This window comes from Xenopus laevis, chromosome 4L (assembly GCF_017654675.1).
Source record: "Xenopus laevis strain J_2021 chromosome 4L, Xenopus_laevis_v10.1, whole genome shotgun sequence".
Lineage (NCBI taxonomy): Eukaryota > Metazoa > Chordata > Amphibia > Anura > Pipidae > Xenopus > Xenopus laevis.
Window position 1 is genome coordinate 6779082 of NC_054377.1, and position 19132 is coordinate 6798213.

Here is a 19132-nt window from a genome sequence, read left to right on the forward strand (position 1 = left end):
TGAATAGAAAGAGGAGGAATAAGAAGCAGCAATAACAATAGCCTTACAGAGCATTTGTTATTTAGATGGGTCAGCGACCCCCATTTGAAAGCTGAAAAGTCAGAAGAAAAAGGCAAGTAATTGAAAAACTAGAACAATTGACAAGTTGCTTAGAATTAGCCATTCTATGACATATTAAAAAGGCGAACCGCCCATTTAACTAGAAATTACCCACAATGCCCCAAAATGCGCGGGAACCTAGTCCTCGTAGTACAGCAGCGCGCCGCCGCTCTCATTCAGTCTCTGCACTGCGCATGTCAGGACAAGCAATCCCCTCAGGAGCCGCTGGGTGCCGCTGTCTCAATCCGGATTCAGAAGCAGTGAGTCATTTAATCAGGAGCCGCTGGGTGGCGCTGCGCCGTGCAGTCTCAGTTCTGTATTCGCATCTGCTCTTTCCCGTGTCTCTCTGGCCTATTGCAGTGCGACGCAAGCCCGGGAGAGTGTGAGGCCTGAAAGAGAACGAAGCGCCGGACGCACAGACTCGGGAATAGCCGCAGCCATGGCCACAGTGGAGGAACTATACCGGAGCTATGGGATACTGGCAGACGCCAAGGACGACGTGGGGCAGGTGAGGTCGAGTTTCCCTCATTTTCCCTTGTGGGGCCCGATACTCGCTCCCTGGGGCCGCTACTCTAACACCCGCAGTCTGGGCCGCAGACTGGAAAGTAGGGGCCACAGGCGAGAGATTAGGGGCCACAGGCGAGAGATTAGGGGCCACAGTCTGGAGAGTAGGGGCCACAGTCTGGAGAGTAGGGGCCACTGGCGAGAGAGGAGTAGGGGCCACTGGCGAGAGAGGAGTAGGGGCCACTGGCGAGAGAGGAGTAGGGGCCACTGGCGAGAGATTAGGGGCCACAGTCTGGAGAGTAGGGGCCACAGGCGAGAGAGGAGTAGGGGCCACAGGCGAGAGAGGAGTAGGGGCCACTGGCGAGAGATTAGGGGCCACAGTCTGGAGAGTAGGGGCCACAGTCTGGAGAGTAGGGGCCACAGTCTGGAGAGTAGGGGCCACAGTCTGGAGAGTAGGGGCCACAGGCGAGAGAGGAGTAGGGGCCACTGGCGAGAGATTAGGGGCCACAGTCTGGAGAGTAGGGGCCACAGTCTGGAGAGTAGGGGCCACAGGAGAGAGAGGAGTAGGGGCCACAGGCGAGAGAGGAGTAGGGGCCACTGGCGAGAGATTAGGGGCCACAGTCTGGAGAGTAGGGGCCACAGTCTGGAGAGTAGGGGCCACAGTCTGGAGAGTAGGGGCCACAGTCTGGAGAGTAGGGGCCACAGGCGAGAGAGGAGTAGGGGCCACTGGCGAGAGATTAGGGGCCACAGTCTGGAGAGTAGGGGCCACAGTCTGGAGAGTAGGGGCCACAGTCTGGAGAGGAGTAGGGGCCACTGGCGAGAGAGGAGTAGGGGCCACTGGCGAGAGAGGAGTAGGGGCCACTGGCGAGAGAGGAGTAGGGGCCACTGGCGAGAGAGGAGTAGGGGCCACTGGCGAGAGAGGAGTAGGGGCCACTGGCGAGAGAGGAGTAGGGGCCACTGGCGAGAGATTAGGGGCCACAGTCTGGAGAGTAGGGGCCACAGGCGAGAGAGGAGTAGGGGCCACAGGCGAGAGAGGAGTAGGGGCCACTGGCGAGAGATTAGGGGCCACAGTCTGGAGAGTAGGGGCCACAGTCTGGAGAGTAGGGGCCACAGTCTGGAGAGTAGGGGCCACAGTCTGGAGAGTAGGGGCCACAGGCGAGAGAGGAGTAGGGGCCACTGGCGAGAGATTAGGGGCCACAGTCTGGAGAGTAGGGGCCACAGTCTGGAGAGTAGGGGCCACAGGAGAGAGAGGAGTAGGGGCCACAGGCGAGAGAGGAGTAGGGGCCACTGGCGAGAGATTAGGGGCCACAGTCTGGAGAGTAGGGGCCACAGTCTGGAGAGTAGGGGCCACAGTCTGGAGAGTAGGGGCCACAGTCTGGAGAGTAGGGGCCACAGGCGAGAGAGGAGTAGGGGCCACTGGCGAGAGATTAGGGGCCACAGTCTGGAGAGTAGGGGCCACAGTCTGGAGAGTAGGGGCCACAGTCTGGAGAGGAGTAGGGGCCACTGGCGAGAGAGGAGTAGGGGCCACTGGCGAGAGAGGAGTAGGGGCCACTGGCGAGAGAGGAGTAGGGGCCACTGGCGAGAGAGGAGTAGGGGCCACTGGCGAGAGAGGAGTAGGGGCCACTGGCGAGAGAGGAGTAGGGGCCACTGGCGAGAGAGGAGTAGGGGCCACTGGCGAGAGAGGAGTAGGGGCCACTGGCGAGAGAGGAGTAGGGGCCACTGGCGAGAGAGGAGTTGGGGCCACTGGCGAGAGAGGAGTAGGGGCCACTGGCGAGAGAGGAGTAGGGGCCACTGGCGAGAGAGGAGTAGGGGCCACTGGCGAGAGAGGAGTAGGGGCCACTGGCGAGAGAGGAGTAGGGGCCACTGGCGAGAGAAGAGTAGGGGCCACTGGCGAGAGAGGAGTAGGGGCCACTGGCGAGAGAGGAGTAGGGGCCACTGGCGAGAGAGGAGTAGGGGCCACAGCCTAGGGGCCACAGGCGGGAGAGTAGTAGGGGCCACAGGCGGGAGAGTAGTAGGGGCCACAGCCTAGGGGTCACAGGCGGGAGAGGAGTTGGGGCCACAGGCGAGAGAGGAGTAGGGGCCACAGGCGAGAGAGGAGTAGGGGCCACAGGCGGGAGAGGAGTAGGGGCCACAGGCGGGAGAGGAGTAGGGGCCACAGGCGGGAGAGGAGTAGGGGCCACAGGCGGGAGAGGAGTAGGGGCCACAGGAGGGGCCACAGGCGGGAGAGGAGTAGGGGCCACAGGCGGGAGAGGAGTAGGGGCCACAGCCTAGGGGCCACAGGCGGGAGAGTAGTAGGGGCCACAGGCGAGAGAGTAGTAGGGGCCACAGGCGGGGAGTTGAAGCCGCATGCTGGAGAGTAGGGGTCACAGGCGGGAGAGCAGTCCCAGCAGCTACATCAGCTATAGGTCAGTGTGGCCTGTAGATAAAGTATTCCTGCCTTTTTACCCCTGTGTGTTGTCCTCACCCCTCTGTAGTCTTATACCCCTGCCCTCACATTACCCAACACTGATCAGACCCTACTCCTCTTGCCTGTGCCACTAATAGGGGATGCTGGGAACTGTAGTCACTCAGTAGCTCCTGTCCTTGCATTGTAGTTCCAGACTTTTCATTATAAGGCCCTATGAATATTTATATATTTGTGAATATATTACAAATCACCCCAAAGTTGCTGCCCGACCCCAAGAATGAGCAGCCCCATAGCTGGGGAGCCCAAGAGACCTGTGTCCCAATTTGCTTATGGGCCTTTTGGCTCAGATCCAGTTAGTATCTGTTTTTCTCAGTGTGGGGGGTGCATGGTGGTCCCAAATCACTGATGCGGCAGAGATTCTCTCGGGGCCAGCGTATGATTTTGAGCGTGAGTTTTGTGCCCCAGGGCTTGTTAACCTGATAATCACTGATCCACAGCACTTTCATTTACTTTATCATGTGCACTGAGCTCTTTCACTCCAGCCTTTTGGCAACGGGGTTGAAGCCATTCGTAAAATCCGGCCGATAGACTGGGGCTGCACTTTTTATGATTTTTTTTTTTACTCCTTTTAGAGTCATCTTGGCACTTATTGCACTTTTGAATCTGAAGCCGTAACCTCAGGGTTAGATGCAAGGATCTAGGGGGATGTGTGGCCTTTAGACCTAAACGTTTTTTCGGTAGCCGACCTGCGGGTTCCGGGCCAGCAAAATCAGCCCTAACGCTCAGGCTTCAAAAGAAAAAATCCTCTAAGTAATATGGGGCCCCTTGTGTATATAGCTAATTGTACAGGTATGGGACCTGTCATCCAGAATGCTCAGGACCTGGGGTTTTCAGGATAAAAGATCTTTCTGTAATTTGGATCTTCATACCTTAAAGGACCAGTAAGTCTTTATTAAGAAATAACTTACTTTAAACTCCGCTTGCACTCCAATTCAGAAAAGGCGATCCATCGTGCGGCGCTCGATTTCTCCTCCCTGCCTTCCTTATAGGAGATAGCCAGGGAGGATTAATTGGGCGCTGCACGATGGATCGTCGCCTTTTCTGAGGAGGAGTGCAAGCGGAGTTTCGGTAAGTTATTTCTTAATAAAGACGTAGCGATTTCAAAGTTTCATTTGTCTTTGTGTTTTTTTTCGTTGTATACAAACAATTTTTTTTTAAAGAAAAAAAAATTTGATGTTACTGGTCCTTTAAAAACAACATATGGAGCCAGCTGTTGCTTTTGTCGTTTGTTGAAACTCTGTTGCACCTGGGCAGTAACCTGGGGGCAACCAATCAGATGTTTGCTTTCACTGTGCTGATGAAAAGCAGATCGCTGATTGGCTGCTAATGGGGCAAACCTTGCCAGTGTTTATAAATGAGCCCGAGTCCCACGCAGCTGTTGCGTCTGTCACCATCGCATGTCACCGTGCAGCAGCTGCATTCATTTAAAGGAACAGTAACACCAAAAAGTTTGTTTTAAAGAAATGACAATATAATGTACTCTTGCCCTGCACTGGTAAAATGGGTGTGTTTGCTTCAGAAAGACTACTATAGTTTATATAAACAAGCTGCTGTGTAGCCATGGGGGCAGCCATTCAAGCACAGGATACACAGTAGATAACAGATAAGTACTACTATAGTTTATATAAACAAGCTGCTGTGTAGCCATGGGGGCAGCCATTCAAGTACAGGATACACAGTAGATAACAGATAAGTACTACTATAGTTTATATAAACATGGTGCTGTGTAGCCATGGGGGCAGCCATTCAAGCACAGGATACACAGTAGATAACAGATAAGTACTACTATAGTTTATATAAACATGGTGCTGTGTAGCCATGGGGGCAGCCATTCAAGCACAGGATACACAATAGATAACAGATAAGTACTACTATAGTTTATATAAACAAGGTGCTGTGTAGCCATGGGGGCAGCCATTCAAGCACAGGATACACAATAGATAACAGATAAGTACTACTATAGTTTATATAAACAAGGTGCTGTGTAGCCATGGGGGCAGGATAGTAGATAACAGGTTCTGAAGAATCCCATTGTATACTACAGAGCTTATCGGTTATCTACTGTGTATCCAGTGCCTTTTCTCCTGCCTCCAAGGCTACACAGCAGCTTGTATATATAAAATATAGTTGTCTTTCTGAAGCAAACACACAGCTTTCACCAGAGCATGCTAGCAGTATATTATATTTTAATTACTTGGACTTTTCTGGTGTTAGTGTTTCTTTAAGGCATTGCTTGCACTCGTGTGCACACTATTTATCGCTCTATAACGGATCATCTCTCTCTCTCTTTTTCCCAGCACAAAAGTGCCTATCAGGTCATCATCGATGGAGTAAAGGGAGGAGCCAAGGAAAAGCGATTGGCCGCCCAGTTTATCCCTAAATTCTTCAAGCATTTCCCAGACTTGTCTGATTCAGCTCTCAATGCCCAGCTGGACCTGTGTGAAGATGAGGATGTTTCTGTAAGTGAACCAATTCCTTACATCTGTGATCTAAAAATAGAGAGAGATATATAGTGAATAAAGTACCCCCTCTTGTAAAATATAAGGATATTATAAGTTACCGAGGAGTTTCATGACCATATAAAAACACGAGGCCGAAGGCCAAGTGTTTTTATACAGGTCGTTGGAACTCCGTGGTAACTTCTAATATCCTCATATTTTACAACTGGGGGTACTTTATTTATTATAATACACAAATTTCAGTGAGTCATGTGACAGAAATGACATCAGAACTCACCGTTTATAACTGATGACATCAGAACTCACCGTTTATAAGGATATATTTTACAGGATATTCATGGCTTTTGTGTATTATATAGTGAATAAAGTACCCCCTTTTGTAAAATATAAGGATATTATAAGTTACCGAGGATTTTCATGACCATATAAAAACACTCGGCCTTTGGCCGAGTGTTTTTATAAAGGTCAGGAAACTCCGAGGTAACTTCTAATATCCTCATATTTTGCAACTGGGGGTACTTTATTTATTATAATACACAAGTTTCGGTGAGTCATGTGACAGAAATGAAATCAGAACTCACCGTTTATAACTGATGACATCAGAACTCACCGTTTATAAGGATATATTTTACAGGATATTCATGGCTTTTGTGTGTTATAGAGAGATATAGAGAGATATAGAGAGATAGAGAGAGATAGAGAGAGATAGAGAGAGATAGAGAGAGATATAGAGAGATATAGAGAGATATAGAGAGATATAGAGAGATAGAGAGAGATAGAGAGAGATAGAGAGAGATAGAGAGAGATAGAGAGAGATAGAGAGAGATAGAGAGAGAGATAGAGAGAGAGATATAGAGAGAGATATAGAGAGAGAGAGAGAGAGATATAGAGAGATATAGAGAGAGAGAGAGAGAGAGAGAGAGAGATAAATAATATAGGCACCCCCAGTGCTTCTAGTCACCTCTTACCCTGGGCTGTCTCTTCTCTTTATGTGGTGGTTCACAACCTATTAGCAAGTGCCCCAACAGCCACGAAACGTGTTAGGCCGCTATCTATCATGCCTCAATAAACATTTGTATTTTTTTACAATATTGACTGATTTTTGGAGGGAATCACAACTTTTTTTGGTTTCTTTATGGCTCACCTTTAAGGTCACTTTTAGTATGTTATAGCATGGCCGATTCTAAGCAACTTTTCAATTGGTCTTCATTTTTTTCAATGATTTGCCTTCTTCTGAGAAAAATTTGCAATTGGTTTTCATTTTTTATTATTTGCGATCTTTGACCTATTTAGCTTTTTATTCAGCAGTTTGCAGTTTCAGCCATCTGGTTGCTGGGATCCCAATTCCCCTAGCAACCATGTGGTGATTTGAATAAGAGACTGGAATATGAATAGGAGAGGCCTGAATTGAAAGAGGAGTAATAAAAAGTAGCAATAACAATAAACGTGTAGCCTTACAGAGCATTTGTTTTGTAGATGGGTCAGTGACCCCCATTTGAAAGCTGGAAAGAGTCCGAAGAAGACATATAATTACTATTAAAAAAAAAAACAGGCCAGTTGGAATGCTGCTTAGCCATTCTATAACATACTAAAAGTTAACTTTTACTATGTTGTATTAGTATGGATATATTGTAATGTGTATATATAGTATGGATATATTGTAATGTGTGTGTGTATATATAGTGTTAATATATATAGTATGGATATATTGTAATGTGTGTGTGTGTATATATAGTAAGGATATATTGTAATGTGTATATATATAGTATGGATATATTGTAATGAAATATTGCTGCTCCGTTTCCACTGAGGTTTGTGTTGAGTTTACTCAGCTGTTGTAGACACAGCCCCGTGAGTGTTACCTTTCCACCTGTGTATGACAATGGATGTCCCGAAATGTTCTATTGGTGGGTCAAGAACCTTCATTGTATAATATAATTGTCTGATAAGTTGGGTTCGCTGGTTACTGTCAAATACCCCCTTTCAAATGGCTCCGTCAAACCATAACGTTTGCTTTTTTTGTTGTTCCGATTTCATCTTTAGATCCGTCGCCAGGCAATAAAAGAACTGTCACAGTTTGCCACCGGAGAGAATCTTCCCCGCGTAGCCGATATTCTAACGCAGCTTCTGCAGTCAGGTGCCGTATAACGCCAATCTCAATTAGGAAGCGAGGACATTAAAGGAGAAGGAAAGCTGACGAAGCATTTTATTGCCAATAGATTAGCCACAATAGTGCAGCTATAAGACTTTATTTCTTCTGTAGAATGTTTTACCATACCTGAGTAACAGCTCTAGAAGCTCTCTCTGTTTGTTAAAGGAGAATTCAACCCATATTTAAAAAAAAAAAACCTCCCCCATATCCTGGGTAGACCCCCCCCCCCCCCCGCAAATGCCCCTCATTTTTTACTCACCCCTCCATGCAGACTCTGACCTCGGAGATCACTGCAGCCATCTTCTTTCTTCGGCCTTTTTCATAAGTTTCGGCGCATGCGCAGTTGGAGTAAATTTCCGGTCCCGAACCGATGCGAATGCGCCGAAAATGCCGTCAATACACAAAGGTTACCAGAGAACAAGAAGATGGCTGCCGTGAACTCCAAGGCCAGAATTTGCTCAGAGGGGTGAGTACATAGGCTTGGTAGGAGGAGGGAGGGGGTCTACCCAGGGTTGAACTACTGGTTGAATTCTCCTTTAAGGATAGCAGCTGCCATATTAGCTTGGTGTGACCACTTCCTGCCTGAGTCTCTCCCTGCTCTGGGCTCAGATTACAGCAGGGAGGAGAGAGGAGCAAACTGAGCATGCTCAAGCCGTAGCCCTGGAGGTTTAAGCTGAAAACAGGAAGTCTGATACAGAAGCCCATGAGTACACAATAGAATGAAAGAAATGTGCTGTTTCTTTTGACAGAGGACTCAGAGCAGCATTACTTTGAGGGTTTACTGGTGTATTTATATAGGCCTTTCTGATAAAGTTTACTTAATTTTAGCCTTTCCTTCTCCTTTAAAGTGTCTTTCCCATTATTTCAAACCTGCTCTTGCGTTTATTTTTGTATCTAGACAGCAAGGTAACTTTGTGTCTTCTCGTTCCTTCATTTAGATGACTCTGCCGAATTCAACTTGGTGAACAACGCTCTGCTGAGCATTTTTAAGATGGACGCTAAAGGTAAGAGACGTTGGTTTGATAAAGTCTGTAAAGCAGCAGTGTTTACAATTCATCGAGGCTGCGGTCCAGGAATCCAGCATCCTTAGTCGTGTGGCTTTAAAAGACTGGTTCACCTTTAAGCTAACTTTTAGTATGTTATAGAATGCCTAATTCTAAGAAACTTTTCAATTGTCCTTTTTTTTAATTTTTTTTTTTTTACAGTTTTTGAATTTTCGTCTTTTTTTGAACGGGGATCGCTGACCCCATCTAAAAAAAGAAATGCTCTATGAGGCTACAAATATATTGGTCTTGTACTCCTCTTTCTATTCAGCTTCTCTCCTATTCATTCATACTCCAGTCTCTTATTCAAATCAATGCACGGTTGCTAGGGTCATTTGGACCCTAGCAACCAGACGGCTGAAACTGCAAACTGGAGAGCTTCTGAATACAAAGCTACATAGTTGTCTCTGAATATGACTCTTCATTATTTATTATAGATTTGCCTTCTGATTCTTTCCAGCTTTCAAATGGGAGTCCCTAACCCCATCTAAAAAAAAAAGAAGGCTACAAATGTATTGTTATTGCTACTTTTTATTACTTATCTTTCTATTTAGTCCTCGCCTCTTCTTTTATTCATATCAGCAACCAGATGGCTGAAACTGCAAACTGGAGAGCTGCTGAATAAAAAGCTAAATAACTCAAAAGTCACAAATAATAAAATTGCAAATTGTCTCAGAATATCCCTCTCTACATCATACTAAAATTAAATTTAAAGGTGAACAACCCCTTTAAAGGATACGTTAACCTTAAAAAGAAGTGTAAAATTGATGAGGTGCTATTCTAGGCACTTTTGCAATGTACATTATTTATGTTTTTTTAATTCCAAGATATTAAGGGATACATGTACTGTTAATATGAATGAATTTTGTTACAACAGCGCCACCTGCTGGTCAGTTTCCCACCAGTCTGACCAGCAAGTAGTCAAGGAAGTTGTCAGGAGAAAGAAAGAGGCTGCTCTGATGTTCTTCTGCTTAGGAAAGATTTCTAATTTTATTCCTAAGCAGAACATTTAAAGTTGAACGTTCCTGTCTCTGCTATTTCAGTCTGGCTGCTGAGTGATCCAGGAGCATCTGAACTGTTACATTTAGTTGATACAATTAGTTGATACATTTCTCAGCAGTATTTGTGGAATATTAGCAACTATTGTATCAAATCTAATGAATGAAAATCGGATTCTGCTCGACAGGAACAAATGTATCAATTTAGAACAGTTAAAGAGTCGGCGACCCCCCTCTCCCTCCCAGAGCTGGTTTAGAAGGTGAAACTTTACACTTCAATATTAGAAAAACGGTCACACACAGAAATTAGAAAGTAATTAGAAAAAAAATCTTTGTTTTGAAACCGACTGAACGGAAAAATGTGTTTGAAGGTGAACAACCCCTTTAAGAGTCTGTATTTTCTGTATTTTCAGGGACCTTGGGAGGCCTGTTTAGCCAAATTCTCCAAGGAGAAGATATCGTGCGGGAGAGGGCAATCAAATTCCTGGCCACCAAGATGAAAACACTTCCAGAGGAAACCCTGACGAAAGAAGTGGACGATTACATATTCTCCGAGTCTAAAAAGGTATAAAGCTGTGAACTTATAATGTAAAGGGCTTTGAATATATAAAGTAAAGGGCTTTGAAAGATGGTGATTATCAGGGCTGTGTGATCTTTATGCTGTTTCCCCTTTAGGTTCTGTATGACGTCACCGGAGAAGAGTTTGTTTTGTTCATGAAGATCCTGTCGGCGCTGAAGAACCTGCAGACAGTCAGTGGCAGACAGCAGCTGGTGGATTTGGTTTCAGAACAGGCGGGGCTTCATCAGACGCTAAACCCCGCAGATCCCGACTCCGTAGATCGACTGCTCCAGTGCATGCGGCAGGCTGTGCCTTTGTTTTCCGTACGTTTCTTCTGCTTCGCTTTGTCTTTATTCACTTGCGAATTGCCATCTAGATAAGACCGGTACAGGTATTGGACCTGTTATCCAGAATGCTCAGTTTTCCGGATAATGGATCTTTCCATAATTTGGATCTTTCCATAATTTGGATCTTTCCATAATTTGGATCTTTCCATAATTTGGATCTTTCCATAATTTGGATCTTTCCATAATTTGGATCTTTCCATAATGTGTCTACTAGAAAATATTGTAAACATTAAATATAGCCATTTAAAAAAGTCAAGGATTAATTATATCTTAGTTGGGATCAAGTACAAGTCACTGTTTTATTATTACACAGAAAATGGAAATCCTTTTTAACATTTCCATTATTTGGATAAAATGGAGTCTATGGAAGATGGTCTTTTCCTAAATTTGGAGCTTTCTGGATAATAGGTTTCCGGATAATGGATCGCATACCTGTATAAAGCATCCGTCTCCATATTCTGGATGCTTGTGCACAAGTATAAACTATTATTGTTTGTAATGGACCATTGGCGCTAGTTTTAGCAGGCACTGTTTAATGGGACGAACCATGGACCTTGCGATTGTAAATTATACCTGTATTATTGGGAGACTCTTGCAGGTAGTTCACCTTTAAATTAACTTTTAGTATGTTATAGAACGAGTGATTGTAAGCAACATTTCAATTGTTCTTCGTTATTTTTTTTTTATTGTTTTTTAATTATTTGCCTTTTTCTTCTGATTCCTTCCAGCTTTCTAATGTGGGTTATTGACCCCAGCTAAAAACAAATGCTTTCTCTAAGGCTACACATTTGTTGTTGTTGTTACTTTTTATTACTCTTATTTCTATTCAGGCCCTTTCCTATTCATATTCCAGTCTCTTATTCAAATTCTTGCACGGTTGCTAGGGTAATTTGGACTCTAGCAACCAGATTGCTGAATTTGCAAACTGGGCAGCTGCTGAATAAAAGGCAAAATAAGTAAAAAACTACAAATAATAAAAAATAAAGCAATTGCGAATGGTCTCATAATATCACTGTCTACATCATACTGAAATTTAACTCACACGTGAACAACACCTTTAATTCCCATAGAAAAACACACTGTGTATAAAGTGGACTTACAGAGCAGCCCCAGTTCATGTCATATTTAGCACCCAGACCATGGAGTCCAGCCTCTATCATGAAGCAGAGCTACACTGTGGTTATGCTTTCTGCAGTGATCCTTCTGTATTGAGTTTCTAATATAGTTAGTGAGCCAAAAATGTAATGTATAAAGGCTGGAGTGACTGGATGTGTAACATAATAGCCAGAACACTACTTCCTGCTTTGCTTCTCTCTTGATTTACACTGATTGGTTACCAGGCAGTAACCAATCAGTGACTTGGGGGGGGGGGGGTACATGGGACATAACTGTTGACTTTGAATCTGAGCTGAATGCTGAGGATCAATTGCAAACTCACTGAACAGTTATGTCCCATGTGGCCCCCCTTATAGTCACTGACTAACTCAGAGTTAGAGAGCTGAAAAGCAGGAAGTAGTGTTCTGGCTATTATGTTACACATCCAGTCCCTCCAGCCTTTATACATTACATTTTTGGCTAACTAACTATATTAGATACATTATTTATTTTGCACAGTCTATCTATTTACCATGTTTTAATTTTTTACACTGAACTGTTCCTTTAAGTAACCAGAGGGCTCTAAGGTAGCTGCATCACTAGGGCTTCAGCAGACATGGTGGGTTTTGTTTGATTTAAAGAAGCATAAGGCACACACTGCTCTCTCACCTTCACCCTGCCTGTTTTGTATTTGCAGAAGAATGTCCATTCCACCAAATTTGTGACCTATTTCTGTGAGCAAGTGCTTCCCATCCTGAGCACTCTCACCAGCCCAGCTGAAAGCATTGATGTCCAGCTAGAGGTAAGTCTGGCAGGGGGTCTCCTATTTATCAGAGCACAAGTCACATGACTGGGGGCAGCTTGGAAACTGACAATATGTCTAGCCCCATGTCAGATTTCAAAAGCAAATATCAAAATTCTGTTTGCTCTTTTGAGAAACGGATTTCAGTTGACGGTGTCCCTTTAAATACTTGCTTTTTCCTTGTACCTTGTTTAATCCTGTGCAATGATGTCTTTTTTTTTTTTTTTTTCCATGTAGGTGTTAAAATTGCTGGCTGAAATGAGCTCCTTCTGTGGCGACATGGACAAACTTGAATCCAATCTGAACAAACTGTTCGACAAGTTACTGGTACGATTTGTATTTACCAATGAAAAAATCAAAAACGTTTTAAGTTTCGCAATGAATATGTTCCAAAATATGAGGCATTGGAGCCAAAATGGCAAAGCAGTGGGTCTGACAGTTTCTTTATTCACTGTGTTTACCTTTAAATTAGGGATGCACTCAATCCACTCTTTAGGATTCGGCCAAACCCCTGAATTCTTCACAAAAGATTTGCCAGAATACTGAACCAAATCCTAATTTGCATATGCAAATTAGGGGTGTTAAGGGGAAAACATGTTTTACTTTCTTGTTTTGTGACAAAAGGTCATGCGATTTCCCTCCCCGACCCTAATTTACATATGCAAATTAGGATTCAGTTCGGCCAGGCAGAAGGAATCCTGCTAAAAGGCAGAATCCCAAACTGAATCCTGGATTAGGTGCATCGCTACTTTAAATGTAGGGGCCCATTTACTTCGCTCGAGTGAAGGAATAGAATAAAAAAAACTTCAAATTTCGAATGTTTTTTTTTGGCTTCGACTACGACTTCGAATCGAACGATTCAAACTAAAATCGTTCGACTAATTGATAGTCGAAGTACTGTCTCTTTAAAAAAAAAAAAACTTCGACCCCCTAGTTCGCCACCTAAAACCTACCGAAGTCAATGTGGAAGGTCCCCATAGGCTTTGCAATCTTTTTTTTTTGTCGAAGAAAAATCGTGCGATTGATGGATTCAAATCCTTTGAATCGAAGGATTTAATTGTTCGAACTATTTGCGGTAAATCCTTTGACTTCGATATCCGAAGTCGAAGGATTTACATTCGACAGCGGAATATCGAGGGTTAATTAACCCTCGATATTCAACCCTAGGTAAATCTGCCCCTAACTGTTAGTATGATGTAGAGAGTGATATTCTGAGGCAATTTGCCATTGGTTTTCATTTTTTACAATTTGTGGAATACCTTTTAAAACATTGACGTTTTTAAGCAACATTTAAACCCAATGTATAATTTCCTGTATATGTGTTTATTTTTTTCAGTATTTTAAAATACACTTCTTAAGCTTTTCCAGAATGCTAGGGTCCTGGGGTTTTCTGGTAATTTGGATCTTCATACCTTAAACCCACTAGAAAATCATTTAAAGGTTAAATAAAGCCAATTAAGGATTCATTATATCTTAATTGGGATCAAGTACAATGTACTGTTTTGTTATTACAGAGAAAAATCTGGATTTGGATAAAATGAAGTCTATGGGAGGACGACCATCCTGTTATTCAGAGCTTTCTGGATAGCGGGTTTCCAGATAACTGATCACATACCTGTATCAACTTGCAATATGTCTTTGCAGTGATTTAAAGTACTAGTATGGGACCTGTTGTCCAGATAATTGATCTTTCTGTAATTTGGATCTTCATACCTTAAGTCTACTAGAAAATCATATAAACATGAAATAAAACCAATAGGCTGGTTTTGCTTCAATAAGGATTAATTATATCTTAGTTGGAATCAAGTACAAGTTACTGTTTTATTATTACACAGAAAAAGGAAATCATTTTTAAACATTTGGATAAAATGAAGTCTATGGGAGACAGCTTTCTTGTGTAATTCGGAGCTTTCTTGATATCTGGTTTCTGGATAACGGATCCCGTACCTGTAGTAAAAAAAACATCCTGTATAATTTTCAGGATAAGCAATAACGTTCTCCCTCGCTTCCAACCCACACAGGAATTCATGCCGCTTCCCCCTGAAGAGGTTGAGAATGGCGACACTGCTGCTAATGAAGAGCCCAAACTTCAGTTCAGCTACGTCGAATGTTTACTGTTCAGTTTCCACCAGCTCGGGAGAAAGTTGCCGGATTTCCTCATCGTTAAAGTCGACGCCGAGAAGTTAAAAGACTTCAAAATCAGGTGATGATAATAACTGCCTGTAATCGACTGCGTAGAATCCATTATAAAGGGCTGTAATACAGGAAATGACCTATTGGTGTAGGAGGGGCCTATTTATACAGACTATAGTGTTTATTATGAAAGATGGATCTCAACATAAGACTCAGAGTAGGGTATAGTTCTGCAAAGAGACTGTCAAAACGAGGGGCCTGTCCTGATCCAGAGCTCCCTGTACACTTCATACAAGAAGCTGACCAGTTTCTCCATCTCCAGGTTACAGTACTTTGCTCGGGGTCTCCAAGTCTATATTCGTCAGCTCCGCCTGGCCCTTCAGGGAAAATCCGGGGATGCTCTGAAAACAGAAGAGGTAAGGCACTGCATATTATAAGAGGTTTGTAACGCCCTTCATTTGGCAGACCCCACTCGCCCATCAGAAGCCAGGGTCCGACTGGGCTGGCGGGACAAGATTCCCTCCCAGCCGACCCAGACCTGACTCCCGGCCGACCGACGACCGACCAGGCTCGGCCCTCCCTCCACGATAGGTGCAAAAAAGGATAACGTGTTCCAGACCGACGTCCGACCCTCCCTCCACCGAGATAAAGGATAAAGTGTGCATTGGGGGAGGGGCTGGCAGTGGGTGACGGGTAGGGCTCCCTGTAGTAGCAGCCCTGCAGCCCTTATGGGCCTCACACATCCCAGTCCGACCCTACCAGGAGCTGTGCAAGACACTGACTCGTTTCCTATTTCTACTGAATATTCATCGTTTTTGGCGTCTCTTTTTCAGGTTTTTTGGTTTCACTCTTTCTTTTCTATCTGTTCTCCACAGAACAAAATTAAAGTCGTTGCTCTGAAAATAACCAACAACATCAACGTATTAATAAAGGTACGTTTTTGCTGTTTCTGAATGTTCCCTGTGCTAATAATGTTGAATATCTTATACTTTTTTAGGGGGGAGGCTCATGGAATTTGGATTTTAAATAATTTTTTGCTACAATGATTTATTATTCCAGGACCTGTTCCACAATCCTCCCTCCTACAAGAGCACAGTGACGCTGTCCTGGAAGCCGGTGCAGAGGACTCCCGATTCAGGGTATGTCTAGTCCTGGAAGTACAGAGGTGTAATGTTTACATGCAATAAGTCACTGCATCTTCCCAAATCTAACCGCGAACAGGAGGGGGAGATACGTTTGTGTGTGGTGTGAGACCTCAGACAGACTTATAGAATGGAGCTGATCACTGACTTTATTATTAACTTCCAGGCAAAAGAGAACGAGCGACGAGACTTCATCTACTTCCCCGCCCAAAAAGCCAATAGTAGGACCAAAAAGAGACTCCAGGCAGATCTACAACCCTCCCAGCGGCAAATACAGTGCCAGTGTGGGAGCTTTCTCCTATGGTAAGTCTGCAGTCTAATTTATGGGGTCAAAACTTTCCTTCCATTTCTTGTTCAGAAATTAAACAGGGAATGCCCTGCCACCTCTCCCAGTTTTGTTCCAGTGTTCCTGGGGCTAAATTACCAATCCCAATTGTTCAGAATATTAGAAATCTATTAATTTGGCCTTTGTTCAGACTGATCATCATGCATATAGAATGCCAACTCAGGCTATAGACTCGAATGTCCACCCTGGGGCTTAACCAACTATGCTAGCTAGTGAGTGCTGGTGGGGGGCTGGGCGGTGCTGGTGGGTGGGGGGCTGGGCGGTGCTGACTAGGGATAGGCAGACAGAAGAAGTGTGTGCCTACCTCCCCCCTCCCGATGGCCCTAGGCCAATATATATTAAAATGACTCGATTAGTAGGGATGCACCGAATCCGGGATTCAGCCTTTTTCAGCAGGATTCTGATTCGGCCGAATCCTTCTGCCCGACCAAACCAAATCCGAATTTGCATATGCAAATTAGGGTCAGGGAGGGAAATCGCGTGGCTTTTTGTCACAAAACAAGGAAGTAAAAAATGGTTTCCCCATCCCACCCATAATTTGCATATGCAAATTAGGATTCAAGATTCGGTTGAATCTTTCTCAAAGGATTCGGGGGTTCTGCCGAATCCAAAATATTTAATTCGGTGCATCCCTATTAATTAGGCCCTTATGTGGCCCCCCCTTTGCAGCCACAGGGTCTGCTTCCTCTATAGCTATGCTCCTGCATCACATCTTTCCTTGCTTTAAAGGGGTTGTTCGCCTATGAGTAAACTATTAGTATGATGTAGAGAGGGCTATTCTGAGACAATTTGCAATTGGTTTTCATTTTTTATTATTTGTGGTTTTTGACTTATTTAGCTTTTTATTCAGCAGCTCTCCCGTTTGCAGTTTCAGCCATCTGGTTGCTAGGGTCCAAATAACCATAGCAACCATGCATTGATTTGAATAAGAGTCTGGAATATGAATAGGAGAGGCCTGAATAGAAAGAGGAGTAATAAAAAGTAACAATAAATGTGTAGCCTTACACAGCATTTGTTTTTAGGAGGGGTCAGTGACCCCCATTTGAACGCTGGAAAGTCACTTAGAAATAGTCATTCTTATTAACATCTTAAAGGTGAAGCACCCCTCTAACTACATGTAATCCGCAACTGACCCTGTTCCTTGTTTATCCTACAGAGCAGCGCGGAGGATTCCAGGGGGGCAGAGGCCGGGGATGGGGCGGGCGCGGTAACCGCAGCAGAGGAAGAATTTACTGAAAACCTACAGATTTGCCCCTGACTAGAGGCTGGACTTTTTCATGACCTCCCTCCCCTTACAGTTGCCTTTGGCTACAGAATTAACAACAGAAAATCATTCTTTCTACCTTTGTATGTAGCTGCCGTTTTCTATCAATTCAGCGTTTTATTGTTTACTTTATTTTTTGTATAATGTGTATCGGTTTGATTGCGGAGACCTGTTGTATAACACGATGAGCAGGAACAACAGAGGGGCCTCTCATAACCAGTCCATTATCAGTAACTGCCCTGTTTCACGGCTTTGTTTTCCATTACAGCCCTCCGTGATTCCTCTCTGCCTTCCAAAACCATCTCAAAGGTCATTGTGAATGGCAGTTGGGATTCTGCTCTGCCAGCCCTTGTCCTTGTCCCCCCCAGACCCTTCAGACAACAGAATTTCAAGGATTTTTATTGTATTTTCTAGGTTACAGTTTGTTTATAATTATTTATCTAAGGGTTAGCAGTGAGTGTAAATTAATTCGGGTATATGTGGAACAAGTGCATTTTTTTTTTTTAACCACAAAGGACCATGATCCCATGGGGCAAACTTTTTTTTTTGGGGTGGATTTCATCTAAATGTACATTCAGCAAGATTTAATCGTTCTCTGATAGCAATCGGTCTCGTTTTGTTTTTTTTCCCTCCACTTCTGTTCAGCATGAGCCAAATAAATAGGGTTTGTACTTTAAATCTTTTGTTTTTTTGGCTTATTGTTTCTTTTTAGGTGCAGCGTTCCCCTTCCTGCGCCTCAGGAGAGGGACTTGTTATAACAGGAGCTGTAAACTGGAAGAGAGAGTCTGACTAAATGGCACCTTCTCCCACAATTGCTCTGTGCGTATGAAGAGAGTGGGTTTCAGTGTTAAAGGGGTTGTTCACCTTTAAATTAGGGATGCACCAAATCCACTATTTTGTATTCGGCCGAATCCTTCGCGAAAGATTCAGCTGAATTCTGAATTTGCATATGCAAATTAGGGGTGGAAGGGGAAAAAAATTTTACTTCCTTGTTTCGTGGCAAAAAGTCACGTGATTTCAGTTTCGGCCAAATCTGAATCCCGGTGAAAAAGGCCAAATCCTGGATCCGTTGCATCCCTACTTTAAATGAACTGTTAGTCCGATGTAGAGAGGGATATTCTGAGACAATTTGCAATTGGTTTTTATTTTTTATTATTTGTGGTTTTTGACTTATTTAGCTTTTTATTCAGCAGCTCTCCAGTGTGCAATGTCAGCCATCTGGTTGCTAGGATCCAAATTCCCCTAGCAACCATGCATTAAGTTGAATAGGAGACTGGAATATGAATAGGAGAGGCCTGACTAGAAAGAGGAGTAATAAAAAGTAACGATACATTTGTAGCCTTACAGAGCATTCATTTTTTAGAAGGGAATCGGCGACCCCCCCCATTTGAAAGCTGCAAAGAGTCCAAAGAAAAAGGCATAAAACTATAAAAAAATAAATGAGAACCAATTGAAAAGTTGCTTAGAATTGGCCGTTCTATAACCTAATAAAAGTTACCTTAAAGGTGAACCACCTCTTTAAAACATAAGTGGTAAAGTCCTGGGAAACCGGTTTTCAGCCTGAACCAAATGTATTGGACGTCGCCCCACGGAAGAGGTTGTCTCCCTCCTTATGAAAGGAGATTGGGGCATGTTTAGCTTCTCAAGCCTGACTGTAGCTTGGTGTTATTATACAGGTATGGGATCTGTTATCCAGAATGCTTGGGACCTGGGTTTTCCGGA

The 19132-nt window shown here is 44.0% G+C and overlaps 1 protein-coding gene across 1 annotated transcript; it reads left to right on the forward strand.

Moving 5' to 3' along the window:
* The first annotated feature begins 483 nt into the window (after positions 1–483).
* On the forward strand, positions 484–18088 carry api5.L (apoptosis inhibitor 5 L homeolog). Its single transcript, NM_001093368.1, is given in 14 exon segments — positions 484–607; positions 5368–5529; positions 7573–7666; positions 8620–8685; positions 10136–10287; positions 10398–10604; positions 12421–12525; positions 12763–12852; positions 14547–14728; positions 14981–15074; positions 15534–15590; positions 15718–15797; positions 15967–16103; positions 17303–18088. Coding segments are annotated over 14 exon segments (1575 nt in total). The 5' UTR covers positions 484–538; the 3' UTR covers positions 17383–18088.
* Positions 18089–19132: the final 1044 nt, after the last annotated feature.